Source organism: Elaeis guineensis, chromosome 4 (genome assembly GCF_000442705.2).
Source record: "Elaeis guineensis isolate ETL-2024a chromosome 4, EG11, whole genome shotgun sequence".
In the NCBI taxonomy this organism is placed as follows: Eukaryota; Viridiplantae; Streptophyta; class Magnoliopsida; order Arecales; family Arecaceae; genus Elaeis; species Elaeis guineensis.
The window spans coordinates 6,680,450-6,695,329 of NC_025996.2; the positions used below are offsets into that span (position 1 = coordinate 6,680,450).

General features: G+C 38.6%; 2 protein-coding genes across 4 annotated transcripts; both read left to right on the top strand.

Moving 5' to 3' along the window:
* Positions 1-5,872, top strand: LOC105044133 (uncharacterized). Of its 3 annotated transcripts, none has more exons than XM_010921928.4 (5): positions 1-316; positions 416-518; positions 846-919; positions 1,033-1,776; positions 5,575-5,872. In XM_010921928.4, the coding sequence occupies exons 1-5, from the start codon at positions 110-112 to the stop codon at positions 5,683-5,685; spliced, it is 1,239 nt and encodes a 412-aa protein (XP_010920230.2). In that variant the 5' UTR covers positions 1-109; the 3' UTR covers positions 5,686-5,872. The 3 variants fall into 3 exon arrangements, with proteins under 3 accessions (XP_010920230.2, XP_010920231.2, XP_073111525.1); XM_010921929.4 differs by having other exon boundaries at positions 5,609-5,872; XM_073255424.1 differs by having other exon boundaries at positions 1,033-1,800; positions 5,609-5,835.
* Positions 5,873-13,675: 7,803 nt separating this feature from the next.
* Positions 13,676-14,376, top strand: LOC105044132 (uncharacterized). The gene has a single exon (XM_010921927.4). It carries the CDS (start codon positions 13,806-13,808, stop codon positions 14,202-14,204), a length of 399 nt encoding a protein of 132 aa, XP_010920229.1. The 5' UTR covers positions 13,676-13,805; the 3' UTR covers positions 14,205-14,376.
* The last annotated feature ends 504 nt before the right edge of the window (positions 14,377-14,880 follow it).

The following is a 14,880-nucleotide window of genomic DNA, read 5'->3' on the forward strand; positions in this document are numbered from 1 at the left end:
CCCCTCTGCCACCCCTCGCGCTCTCTCTCGCTCTCTCTCTCTCGCTCGAAATCTCTCTCTATCCCTCGCTTGCTCGAAATCTCTCTCTATCCCGGGACTGTGCGAATCGATGAGCCTCCCCGAGAGCTCTTCGCCGTCGTCCTCCGACCGCCGTCAGTGGCAGCGGATCTTTGGGACCCTAGCGGAGATGCTGCAGTCCCAGCAGTCGCAGATCGAAACCCTAGCCGATGACCGCAAGTTCTTGGAGGGCTACATCCACATACAGCACGACCGCTGGGCCTCCAAGGCCCGCCTCCTCGAATCCCACATTGCCCAGGTACAAAAGAATCCGGGATACATACCCTAACCCTAGTCCTAATTTGCGACCTTTCCAGGATTTCTTTGAGAAATTCTTCTTTCTTTTTCGGGTTCACAGATGAAGAAGGAGGACAGGAAGGGTCATCGCGTCCAGGCGGCCAAGTTGGATCTGATGGTCGGGATGAAGGAGAGGGAAGCTTTGTGCTACAAGAAGCAATATGGTTGGATTCCAGTTCCTTCTTTTTCTTGTTTTCTTCTCCCCCTTTTCCCTCCCTTTAACATTGACGTTCTTTTATTTTCTGCCGTCTTTTTTTGACATAAGTTTTCAATTTTTAAAGATTTTTTTTTGGCGATCTAATGAACGTCTTTGTGGATGAATGAGTGAACTGGTATATGATTCTTTCAAGAAAGAAGGGACGAAATTATCAATATGTTCTTATGCATGGTTTTAATTTTCTTGATTTGCAAATATAATTCTCATTTTTGTTTATGATTATTCTGCTTCGTTTTTTGCTGTTTTTTGTTCTAACTTATGTTAAATGGAGCAGAACTTGTAGAAAGTGATTTGGAGGACTTCCGTGCTTGTGTGGAGGCTCTGGGTGCCGACATCTCAGAGCTGAAGGTATTCTTACAACTTTACATCCTCTTTTTTCAATTTGTCATGCCAAAGTGCTATTTAGTCCAATTCAAATAGTAGTGATTGTTTCTTACGCCACTGGATCATCTGTTGGATAGGAAAAGCTGAGAGGCAGAGAAGTTGATAATGGAAGGACTGGAGTTAGTGAAGCAAAGCCCAGAGAAAATCCCAATGAAGAGGAGCCATCGACCACTGCTTTAGAAGGTGAATTACGGAGGCTAAAACATGCTTACAAAAGGCTTAGCTCGAAGAAGGAGGCAGAGGTCTCTGCCTTGTCAGCAGAGAAGGATTTTGTCTGGAACCAGTTGAAGAATATGGAGAGTGACTACACTGGTCTCCTTAAGATCAAGAGGACAGAAGTTGAACGGGCTAATGAAGCCATGGAGAAGCTTCATCATGATTTGGAGAAGTTGCAGTCATCAGCCAATGAGAAGGATGGGACTATTGCTAGGTTAGAGGCTGAGCAGGCTAGGCTTGAGCTGGATATAAGAAGGCAAACGCAAGAAGCTGAGCAGGCTAATGCAAAACTAGAACAGCTTCAGCATAATATGGAGCAGCTGCGAATTATGGCCAAGGAGAAGGATGAAACGATTGCAAAGTTAAGAAGCGACCTTGCAAATATTGAGATGGATGCCACCAAAAGCACTAACAGGAAATCTAGATTCTTTAAGGATTTGTATCCTCAGAGAAACTCCAGCAATGCATCAGTTACACCAGCGGAGAGTTGTCTGAGAAGGAGTTCTCGGAAACGTAGCTCGGAAAGTGCAAGAGGTGATGCAAGGCAAAAGCGTAGACGAACTAATGAAGATTCTTCTGGATCACGGGTTTCTAGTGCAGTTAATGTAAGTGCAACACGAACTAGCTAGGTACTTCAGTTGCTCCATTTTCTTTCGCACTTTTGTGTGTGCATGTGATGCATGTTTGCACACACGTATACCTGTTTGCACTTTCTTCTGTGTGTGTTAGGGTAAGTTGAATTATTTCTTTCTGATGCTGATTCTTTAATTTCACACTTTGCAAGTGATTTTTCCTTATCACGATTCTAATGTTCTTTGTAGATTGATTCTTCTGATAGCATGACGTCCATTTTCATTTTTCATGATGTTATTGTACTGGTTTCTAACTTTTACTGAGTAGCTGATGTTCCTATCTTAAGTATCGGTCACTTGTCAGATTATACATGTTATGGATCTCTCATTAAATATGAAATTCATAATAAGTGACACTGTAATTGCTAGCCACATCACAGAGCTTGATGTTCATATAACTGTCCCTGATTTTGCTGAAGCCAATGGGTATGGATGGCATTTCCATTCACCAAATCAGTTGTTGCATATAAGCTGCAGAAGCCACTCTCTGTACCACTTCATAAGGGAAAAATGGCTTAGTAAATTTACATAATTGTTGCACTAAAGGATGCTGGCTCATCGGTCTACTATCTATGGAATTATGTTGGCCAGCTGACAACTTTTTAATAGCATCCAGGCATGATTTCTTACTTTTGACATGAAGCTAAAACAATTACTGTAGATCAATACTCAATGCTTAAGAGCTGTCAATTCTGTATAACTTTTAATTTTATGGCTATTCACAGGTCATGTTCTCTATCTAGTCCAGCTTATTTTCACTGAATCTACATCAATGTGTTTTTTTATAGTGGTCTTCTTTTCATAAATCATTGGATTGCAAATTTTGTATGATGAGTGGTCTTCTTTTCATAAATCATTGGATTGCAAATTTTGTATGATCATGACTCATTCAATTTTTTATTTTTATTTTTATGACTATAAATACCCACAGCAATAGCCATATAGAGAATTAGCTTTCATGATCTCTGAAAGCAAAGAGAACGTACATGATTTTTTTCACTCAAGGCACATCTTCTCCATGCTTGGACCTTGCTTCTGTACTAGATGTCTTTGTCCCTGCTATTACTCATCACATTCACTGATGAACTTGACTTTTTGTCATGTTGTGTCATCTTTTGTATTTAGGTCACTTCAAAGTTTGAAACATAATCTTAAAATCGGTATCTTGTTATATGCTGCATATCATATGAACTCAACTGTATTTATCTTGTCACCTTTTTATACTCTGTCATATTGGCGATGCTCTTATATGTTGTAGTTTGTTAATGCAAAGTATTGCCACTCTGGCAGATATGCCAATGTTACCTATATAATGCAGAGCCTTTGATGTGTTTTAGCCAATCCTTAAATAGAGAAATTAATGTACAAAAGATATGCTTGTCAAAGTTTAATGGTGTTCAATGGTCTAACAAACATTGGAAGTTTATAATCCTTTTATTTCTCTGAGACTAGCTTTATCATAATATGGTAGTCAGAAATGTCAAAGTTGCTTTGGGGTTTCATAATATTCACCAGGGGCACTTTTGCATCAAAGTTACCGTTTCCATGCACACATTAGTGGTGTACCTGTCACAACATGACTTGTTTTTTTAATGATATCATGACATAGAGAGCCTAGCACCTAATTTCTTGGGACTATTTTTTTTTTTACTTATTAATTTACAATCAATCAGTGAAAGATCTTGATATTTAGTGTTTTCCGGTATTGTCCTGATACTTCATAGCGAGATCAACCTTCTGTTACCTTTGAACAGTGCTTACCATATACTCATGAATTAATGGATCCACTTCCTTTTCTTGCATACACTTCTAATCCAGAATTAAAGAACTAAGACTTGTGTATGCTTGCAGCATCGTTTCATTGATTTTATGAATATTTTCTCTAAATCAATCTTTGCAGAGTCATCAAATAATTCCTAGGACTTCGAAATTTTGTATCAAGGACTTTATGAGTCATATATTAAGAAAATCAAATACGTTATTAATGCTTAGATAAGGTTTAATATATCGTATTATGCATATTGGCTTCCTTGTCATGAGAATTAATTCTCATTTTAGTTTATGAAAAATAGTTTGTGGAGGGACAGTTTATGCTCTTTTTTAGGAATTTATGGTTGAACTCTCTTTTGATCTTTCTAATCCTTGCCATGCCACCTTTTTTCCTTATTTCAGCATGAGTGTTTTCTACATGATTACTGAATACAAAGTTATGGAACATGCTTTTATATTTTCAATTTGCCTAAGTGGTTTTAAGCACTAATTTCTATATGGGACCTAGGTGGAACATCTAGCCTAAGTGACTTAGCCTCTTGGTGTTAAAATTGTAAGGTGATTTATTACATAGGCAAATAATTCGTAATTTTAGATGTAGATTACAATATTCAGAGAGTAGTATATTAAACATGAGTAATTAATATTAAAAGGAATAACAAGATATATATGAAATCTTCAACTCGTCCATCTTCTGCATCATTATGCATATCAGAACTCTCTCGTCCATCTCCTGTATTGTTAACTGTCACAAGATCATTGATTTTATGACCTAAATGTATTTAATTTTCATGTTTGTGCTGTTGAAGAAAAAATTTATATCTTTCAGTTAGATTAGATGGAATATATGTGAAGTCCCTTCATTTGGGATTTCCGCCTTCTGGTGTATGCATCCTTTTTCAAGAGCTTTTAGTTGATCCACTTATATACAGCTTTCTGTGGTGTCGACTCATTACTTTGTTTTATTCATTTTCTCTGGTTAGGCTGGAATAGCTCAGGGTTTTCTTTTCTCTTTTAGTTTAGCACAATGTCGGCCTTTGTTTTTGGTAATCAAGAGTCAATGTACTCCGCTCTTTCCACAGTTCACTCACTTCACATCTATCAGCAGATACCAAGTCTTTCTGCTGATCCAGCAGATTAGTGGTCCAGGTCCCCCAACAACCATGGTCGAGCACAAAACTGTATCTATCAGCAGACAATCACAGATTCACACCTGAATCTGTTGGGAAAGATCCTTTGTGGTTGCTATCATCAGTATTTGTGTTTACCGTGCCTAACAGATCAGGTTGTAGAAAGTATTTAAAATTGGTTTTAAGGAAGCCTCTGTCTACCTAGATCATGTATGAAATATGTGGAAGCAAGTCTGTTCTGAGATTTTTTTTTTTTTTTGGTATTCTTGGAGACTAGCTCTAATTTGTGTTTTTCCACTCAGAGAGCGTCATCTTCATATTGAAGGTACAATAGGATCACATTGTGTATGTTAGTTTTGGTTTTTTAGTTTATGAGGAATAAATTCTCCTACTGAAGCTCCATAGATAGATGCTAAGGTTATTGGTTCCATATCTTAACCATGCAGTAAAACCTTAATGCTATGTGGCTCTCATGGCGATTGGGCTGCATAGGTTCTCATTATTTTGCCTTTTGTCACTTTTCTATCAGTTTCTTTACTATATTACTATGTTACCAGTAAAACCTTAATGCTATGCTTGTGCTTCATCATCATTTATGCCCCAAGTCAGAATTTAAATCTACCATGGTCAATTAAGTTGACTTGCAAATGTTCTTTTTGACAATATGTTCCTCCAATCAGGTTGCTAGATGTTTGCATTTATGTACCATTTTCAATTTTCTTCCATGTAGTTCGATACAGATTGTGAATCTAGCACATTAGTTGAATCATTTTGATGTGATATTATGGAGGTGGATTTTGCTCATTATATTAGTGCATTCAATTTCCTTTAATCCAATTTTAGATGTATGTGACAACTCTCTTTTTCTCAGAGGCTAAGCCTAACAAGACTACAATTATCACCAGGGAATTCGGCTGTGTTCAAGAGGACGGCAAACAAGGACCATCTCACCAGTAGACAGCCCAAGGTTGTTCTCTGCTGATTTCAAGGTTCCAAAATTGAAGAGTTTCTCTCCTGTGATTGTGTAATTTAATGACAATACCCATCATGTATCTTTTTTGTATTTTGTCTGTATTTTATCAATTGATTGCATAGTTTGATGTTTTATGATATTTCTTGTAAACTGCATATATTTAACATCTTAAATGTATTTCCAGCGTTGTGTCAAACAGCTAGTTATAACTTTTGTTTGTTTGTTTATTTGTTTATTTAGCTTGATGTTTTGTGTTGTTGGTACTTACTTCACTGCACGTCTGCACCTTTGTACAATACACAAAACTATCCATCCTCATTTCTATGCTTCCTCCTGTTTCGCTGCCAATGATTCTATCAGTTTAGACCCTTTCCCCTTTATGGATGAGGTAAGTTTTCCGGGCAGTTACTCTTTCATCTTGGCTCTGAATTCAGCCTTTTCTTCCTCAGGATTGTGATCAAGAATTATGATTTATTTTGGTCTTCTGGTATGTTTATTTAGGATATGTAGGCATTTTCAACTTTGAGCTTCCTATGTATTTTCGGTATTCTCATGCTTTTCACTTCTGGTATCTATATTTTATGAAAAGAAATGGCGGGAAGTGCTAGCATTTTGCTCAAAAAAATGTCAAAAGTCTTACTGCAAACAATTGATTATATTTACGCTTTAGCTTGCAAAGAAGATGCATAATTCCATGGATGAAGGGTGATTTAGGACTCAACCCGTAAGTCACCTCTCAATAGTGATAATTTGTTCCTAAAAACCAGGAATTTGTTGTGCATCTAATAACCCCATTTCTTTCGGGAGCTCCCACTTCAGCGCATTTTCTGAAGAGATGTCCCGCCGAAAGATTTGGTTTTGATATCCAAAGAGGGCCCTAGTCTTACACCCATGGTCCCATCTAAACACAGTCCAGCTCTTACCTTGTTTTAGTTTGGAAACCATGAGTTTGTTGTTTGATACACCATTTAATTGAGAAGAATGGTCGTTTGTGTTGATGTTGATATTTAGTACAACAGTCAGGGTGATTCTGTAATGGCCCAGCGATACTTTAACCCCTTTTCGCTTCCGCTCACCTAACCAAAGGACCACCCGACCCATGATGACTTTCTTTGCAAGAAACTATTTGTTGAACCTGGCCCACCAGTTCAGCGGTGCACCAGACCAACCAGAAAACGGAGGGCTGGCTTCCTTTCCTTATTAGATGGATCAGGTCAGCAGATCGGTCCAATAGAATGATGTATATCGCAAATGCCAATATCAGTCGAACTTTTATGGACAATATGGAGGAAGTAAATACCAAATCAAATAGCAAAACAATCTTGGGATTGTATAGTGTCAGTATTATGCTGAAAACTATGGAAAGAACGCAACAATCGAAGATTCCGCTTTGAAGCAAATTCTCAGTTTAGACTGTTGAAACTCTGCATAACTAAGATGGAATTTTGGAATGCTAAAAATTCCAGAAGGCAGAGACAAGCAATGGAACAAGTCTTACAGGGGATTAAAAATAGAATCCCATCGTAGGACAGTATAGTTGAATATGGCAGCAGGCCTCAGATGTTTGAACAATAATATTAGGGGATTGTATATATATATCCAAGGGGTCCAGCATTACCTCTAGACCTAAACATCAGCAATAGCTCTTATGGTGGCTCAGGCAATCATTAACACTCTAACTAGGTGCATATGATGCAAGAAGCATGCATCTAAATTCATCGGACACCAACTGGACTGTAGCACTGATATCCTTCATTATTTCTTGGACTTTAGTGATTTCTGTAACTTGGCAACATCCGCTTGATAAGTTTCAGAGACTTCAGGAAGATCACAGCAACTCGAGTCAACTGGAAGAGATGCAAGGATGTCCCAAAGATAGCTCAACTTTGAGGTCTTTGAGTTGGTTGTTTTCGTTTCTGTTTTGAACTTTATTTTTTCCTTGTTTGGGGTTAATGCAGGCTTACGCTGACATCCTTCTTCACTGCCCTTCATTAAAGCCTGGGTGGGTGTCTTGCTTCCCATCATATCAAAAAATCAATAAATTTTTTCGCCATATTGATTTAGCTACACCACACCACAGTCCTCGTGTGAGACAGTATCCTGGGAGGGAAGGAAAGCGGAAATCCATGCATGAGGTAAAGAAACTGGAACTCTATGGATGCAAATTTATTATTTAATATGTAAATAGATTAATTTGATTCAGTAAAGAAACAAGAACTATGATAACTTCATGATTCTAATATCTTAATTTGTAACTTCGTGAATCTAATATCTTAATTAGTACCATGTTGATAAACTAAAGAAAACTACCTGGATGCACTAATCCGTATCAACAATCTTTACTTGAAATACGAAATGTATGATATATCATCAATGGTGTTGAACCTAGTTCTCATAAATACAAGAACTATTTCTGATACCATTGTTGAAAGACATATATTTCCTATTCATTTTTCATAAATAAATAATATTTAATTTCTAATGAACATGGTCTTAGCCTTGTAAATTCTTCCACTAATGTATACATTGTCGATTTTTTTTTTTTCTTTTGAAATCGAAACAAGTAGTTATTTGTCGAAGCTATATATTCAATACTACATTTCTCTATTGGCAGTTTGGCACCTCCCTCCCTAGATCTTGTGTAGGAGAATTGTTTCAAGTTTGACACTATGAACATATTTGCATGCTGGCTAGAGGGTGGATAACATAAAATTGTCCAACTATCCAGCCAACATCACATAAAAAATGTGAATAACCTTATCTACTCAACGCGCCAAAAAGATGGATAAGCAGCTTGAAGTTATTTGAGAGAGGAGGGTGAAATAATTTTAACCACTTTAGCCCTTCCAACTCCTATTTTTTCTATCACTTTTAACCCTGGACTCCTATTTTTTTCTATCACTTTTAACCCTGGATGTTATATATATATATATATATAATTTATCATCTCTATATAAGCATCCATTCAATTGCAAGATGGCATTAACGATGGGTAGTGAGTATACAAACCAGACAACAAATAAATTTATTCGCTGGTTAGCTGGTTAGCTGGTTTTATGGGGTGAATACTAGTGGCAAAAGTTACCAAGGATGATTACTATCTAGCATCTAAATGAAACATATAAGATCGCACACTCCCCATTACTTTTCTAGAGAAATCCCAATTAATAATCAAATTAATTTTATATTGCTGGAAGTAAGACATGCTAGGAGGAAACAATAGTGGACATCCATGCTTGTCACCTTGTAACGATTAGCAGTAAACTTATTTGATTTAAAAATCTAATCAAACATTTTTTTTTCTTGAGGGGGAGTTTAACGGACAAAAATCATAAGCGGCGGGAACTATAAAATATCATATGAGATGGGTTTTATAGTTTATCATATTTTTTTTAGTATTAATCTTAAAGAATAAGTCTAAAAGTCAAAGACTTTTTCTGTTAATGGAGTTATTAGTCTCATAGTTAAGGTATTCTCTTTCTTCCTCATTTTCGGTACATATTTTTCAATAATACATATTATATGACTACTTGATGTATACTAAATATACAGTCAAGTGATACATATTGTAAATATTGGGATTTGACATCTCAAGATTCGATCTATAAGCTTAGAATGAGGTTCAGGACAACAAACGGAGTCCAATGAATCCAAGAACAATCCAAACGGTGTCCAGATGGAGAAACTACATTCAAAAGAAGGCCAGAGCATGGTGGCACGATCCACGGTGTGGTGGAGGCTGGTGGTTGGCCTGCAGAGGCTGTGGTGGAGCGTGCGTATGTGGTAGTGCATGGGCTGGCCGTACAGATGTGCGGGTGCGGCCCGGGCCTGAGTGGCCACAGCCTAGGCCCAAGTGGGCACACGCCGGCATGGCCCATGCGAAGTTCTTATGTAATCCACATGCGATGCATGGACCAACGGTCCATGGGGGCATCACGGGACCGGCAAGCTGTTTCCCACCGATTTCTCGCAGTCCATGTGGACTAGAGGGGCATTTCTATGTCATTTCATGTGGTTTACGGGGTGTTGGTGAACCGACTACACGATCAGACGATCAGGACAGCAGCCGGTCTTGATTTGATGGTCTGGGACGCTATTTTGATGCTACAAGGAGTCCTGTTCCATCTTAGGTTGGGATTTCGAGCTTTAAGAGGCCCGTGGATGAACTGAGAGATCGTGGCTTTGGTGTTCGGTATAAGTCCGAGAGAAGCGGCAGTAGGCAGTAGCTGCAGATCGTGTAGTAGTTCGGCGGAGAGCAGGGGTATAGGGTACCTCGGGCAGACTGTCACACACTAGTCGTTCTAGAGGTTTAGAGATTTTCTTGGATTCTAATGAAAGCTTTGTAAGGATAGCTTCTAGTTGAAAGAGACTGTGTATAAGGATTAAGAGTGTGAGGATCTCCTCTTGTACTTGTTCTTTTTTATAGTAAAGCTTTGTATGCTCCGTGGATGTAAGCCTTAGGCTGATCCATGTACTTGATTTTTTTTCCTCTTGTCTTGTATTATTTTTTTTCTTCTTTTTTTCTTTTGCTGATCGGATGCAACGCAAGTGATATCGAGAAGATCCTGTGATAGTTGTGTCCTGATCAGACATCCCCAACAATAAGCTTTTTTGATACACACTCAACTATAGCACAATACATATTTACAGCTAAATCGATATATAAATTACCGAACTTAGTATTCACCAGTACATAGTATATGACAGTTAATACATACCTAACAAAATATTCATCCGATGTCTCGATATACACATCTATATAAAGCGATATATAATTTTTAGAACATAGCATTTGTACATACATAGTACATGGATAAATGATATATACTAGACAGTTTACTAATACATACTATAATTTTTTTTGATATACACCTAGCAACGATCCAATGCATGCTTCCAGATAAATTGATACATATTTACCGAACTTAGTATCCACTAATATATAGTATATGATCAGTTGATACATACTTAGTCAAATATTTATCCGACGTCCTAATACACACATCTAGATAAAATGATACATAATTTTCGTGAACTTTTGGATGCAAAAATCTTAGAAAAAAAGAGAAAGGAACTCAAAGAAAATCTCATGGATAGGAGAGATGGTGCACGGAGTTTGAAAGAGGAGAAAATGACTCGGAAAAAAGATATTATGATGGAAAAAATAGCTTAACGAGGAAGATAATGAATGGAGAGACTTGACGAGAAAAAAAATATGGATGGTTATGCAGAATTTTTCTTAGATATTTATTTTATTTATTTTTTTATTATTTCAGTTATAGAACAACGGATTTCATTAGAAGGAGAAATCTGCTCCATATTTAATTTTTAAATTTTTTCTTTAAGACATGGAAAAAAGAAAAGAAAAGAAAGGAGTATGAAAGTAGGCCCATCCTATACGGTAGCCTATGGTGCCCGCCCTTTATGATTTTTGTTCGAGTTTAACAATGTTTCTTTTCTTGGTTTCCTACGAGTCAAGCACTATTAAGTATGGCACTTTTTTACTCAATAAGTGGTTATTATAAGAATAATTTAATATTGTTAACAAAGAAATGCACTTGTGCTAGCGGCTCATAGCTTAGCTAATTGGCATGTTAGAACATTTATCTTATGTGGCTTAAATTATCATTATTTAAAAATTTTCTTGAATCCTATTTTCATAAATCTTGAAACATATTAAAGGTTTCTCAATCAAGAATATATTTGTTCCTATTAGACTTAGGACTTATGATAGGAAGTCCCATATCAGTTATAAATATAACGCGATGTCTATCTAGTGACTGAAAGATCACTCTACGAGGTGGATCCTCATAAATCCCCTTGTAACAATCAAATTGTGAACAGAGATGAAGAGGATTGTTGGAAGATTTCAAGTAAACCGTCCGTATACTTAGCTACGGCATGGAATTGCCTAGGAAGAGGAAGAAATCGCTGGCATCATGTCCATGACGCAAGTATGTTCCTAAACGTATAGTGCCTGTCTTTGTATAATTAATCACTAATATTGTATGTATCAATTATTACTACAACTATCTATCTAAATGAGAGATCTACTCCAAACTAGAGTTGTTACGAATATAATAATGAGATTTTCAAAAAAATATATAAATTTATTTTTAGCACTAGTAGTTTTATTACTTGTGCCATATAATGTTTCCTTTGGATTTCAGATTGGCCATAAAGCAAACAGTTACAAGCTCATAACCATACATCATAAACCCCTGAAACATCGTGAACCAAAATATCCATGTATTCTCAAGGTGCATGATCATTCCAGAACCAATTAACCCAGAGGACCTAGCAGCATTTGCCATTCGGTCTATATCTCTGTTGCCTTCTTTTAGAGTATATTGCAGCTACAAATCTTTTAATCCATAGCAGCCAAGCAAGCAATCCAGCATGACTACGTAGGGCTACGAATTTCGAGCATGATGAGGCGATCACTTTCAACTATGATGCAAGAGAGTTGCTATTAGGACTTCAGGCTAGACTCGAAATAGTTCAAGGTTTGAGCTCAATTATAGAGCTCGTTTGTATTTCGAGCTAGGCTCGGATATATATTTGGCCCGATTCGGACACGAGCCCGAAGTCCAGTCTAAATAGGAGTTAGGCCTAGATCCGAAGTTCAGCCCGATGAATATGAGCCAAATCTTGTGGTGAATAACACACCACGTTACCCGCTGAATGTCATAAATTCCCGATTGCAAGCTATCCACTGTGCATATGCTCTGAGATTTGCCCTTGTTCACACGGACCTAGCTACTTTTCTCACGAGTCACGACCCTTCGAGAGATTTCTTCTTCGGGCCGCCTCTTCCTCCTCCGTGGCCTTCCACGTGGCAGTGGTGGCCTCCAACTAGGATCACTTCTACTTTTCTGGCTCTAGACGCATCTCCTCTTTCTCACACTCCTGGATCACCTTCCCCTCCTCTGATGATATCGCCGTCTCCAACCAGGCTCCTTTGGATTGCCTTCCTCTCCAACGGTCCCGCTGCCTCCAAATAGGCTCCCTTCTACTCCTCTGGTCTTCATCATGCTACAGCCATTGTCGGCTTCCCTGCGGGCATCGATGGTGCTCCACTGGTGGTCGGGTCTACCATCGGAGACGGAACGATCCGGGACCAATAGGTCTGAGTGAAGATCTGGTGGTGGCCGATGGCGGTCATCGTTGTCGTTAGAGACCCAGTAGGCCTGAGCGACCTTGTCCATCGGAGAGGAACACCAAAGCAGGGGCTGAGGATTGGGTGATATGGCGCATCATGGTGATGAAGAAAAACTGTCCATCTCTAAGACCGGTGATGTGGCAGCCATCCATAGTAGTATGGGACTCTGGTTACAAAAGCTATATCATAAAGGATCATGGTTGGGATCTTTTACTTATAAGTTCCAGGGTTGCTCAAAGGGGTATCCCCGCCATCCTTGCTGTAGATTCAGTAGAAATAACGACTCCATCTTGGCTGAGCTCATAAGTAATGGACGTTGAATTGGAGTTACATCCAAAGACGCGAAGCAATCAAGCAATGATGCCGCAATTTGCACCCTCCTGCATCAATGCGGGCCACGCAAAGTGCCGAACGCTAACCTACCTCAGTGGTGTCTCCATGGTGCAAGTTAGGAGTGACACTAATCGTTCACTAAAACTATTGGGTCCAACCTTTTTTTTGTTTTTTTTGTTTTTTGGTAAAAAAGAGAAGCTAATAATTTAGTCCAACATTTAACTTCCATAAAATCTAAGAGCTCCAACCTACCATCTCTGCATTCCAACATGGTCCACCTTTATAAATTCCATGTATCAACCCACATGGAGAGTGCGTCCACTGATAGTGATATAATTCATTATCAACAACCACCGAAGACCAGACGGGAAATAACTCGGCCAACGGTAAAACATTGGGATGAACATTCATCATCTCATCCTATTATTCAACAATTTGCGCGTAGAAACCATCCACTCAAGAAAGTTTTTAAGTGGAGCCACCGAGGACATCATCAAACGGGTCCACCAAATGTTCACATTGAAACCACTCCAGGATTTATCCCTTTATACTGCCAAAAAAGAGAGACAAAGAACCTTCTCCTCTCCTCTGTGATTGCCTTCTCTCTCTCTCTCCCTGTACCCCCTCTCTCTCCATGGCCTATGATAGAAGAGACTCCTCTGTGTTCGATGCCTTCACACTTTCTCCTCTGCCATACCCTGTGCTGCTGATACTGCTGATGGTGTTCTTCCTCCTCGGCATATCATGGTTCTTCACCTATGAAGACATCATCGAGACAACGGAGGAGAGTATGAACTGGGCGCTCCTCGTGATCCCTGTGGTCCTTCTCCTTGTCATCCGGTGGCTGTCTTCGATCGAGAGATTTGAAGACACGCTCTTGGGGAGCCTTTTGCCGTATGATCATCGACCGAGGAGTTACAACAACTACCAGCCGCAGGAGGGAAGCTCGCCGTGGGGTGTGGCCGCGGTCGTCGTGTTGTTGATCATCCTGGTCTCCTTCCACTCTACTTTTCAAGATATGTGGAAGCCTTGATCCTTTATACTACTTTGCAGCTTGTGGTTTCTCTATTACTGAGAACTTGTCTATATTTTTTTCCTTTTTGGGAGGAATTATTTGTTTGTAAAATCATATATGGTATTGAGGTGATGTTTTCCTTTAAACTTGATATTAAACTTAGAATCATAATTGAAGGGGTTTTTGTTAATTCAACAAGTAATATTCTGAAAATTTATGCTTTTCATCGAGGTGACTTCTGTTGAGTTGATGAATCCTTGGTTAGTTTACCTCTGCTAGCAGCCTATTGAGCAAGAATCTTATCTAGGGGATGAATTCATTGATCTTCTCACCTGGAATTTATGGGCATCAAGGTTGAGGAAGAGTTGGAAACAGGAGAAGTGATATAAGAGAAATTAATCGATCGAAGACCAGAAACTTGGATGAGCTATTCTGTTCGAAGAAGCAGGATGTCGTAATTCATTCAATTTTCATTTGGAATTCTTGCATGACCCTGTCAAAGAAATTGGTATCACAATTCACTTTTTATATTGCATCAATTGTTATCCGCAGCTACATTTTTTTTTCGGAAGTGGATTGGATTATTTATTTGCCATCCATGTTTACAGAAGGTAGAACAGATAATTAGTATGGTGGTTGAGGCAAGGAAGAGAAGAATCTGAAAACAGAGAACCTCAGTCTCCGATTCTAAATA

What these genes read in the sequence shown, in the direction of transcription:
- LOC105044133 (XM_010921929.4), top strand. Translation starts at nt 110, where the DNA reads ATGAGCCTCCCCGAGAGCTCTTCGCCGTCGTCCTCCGACCGCCGTCAG. An exon ending in TCGAATCCCACATTGCCCAG is followed by an intron (nt 317 to 415) that starts GTACAAAAGAAT and finishes TCGGGTTCACAG; the next exon opens with ATGAAGAAGGAGGACAGGAA. An exon ending in GTGCTACAAGAAGCAATATG is followed by an intron (nt 519 to 845) that starts GTTGGATTCCAG and finishes TAAATGGAGCAG; the next exon opens with AACTTGTAGAAAGTGATTTG.
- LOC105044132 (XM_010921927.4), top strand. Translation starts at nt 13,806, where the DNA reads ATGGCCTATGATAGAAGAGACTCCTCTGTGTTCGATGCCTTCACACTT.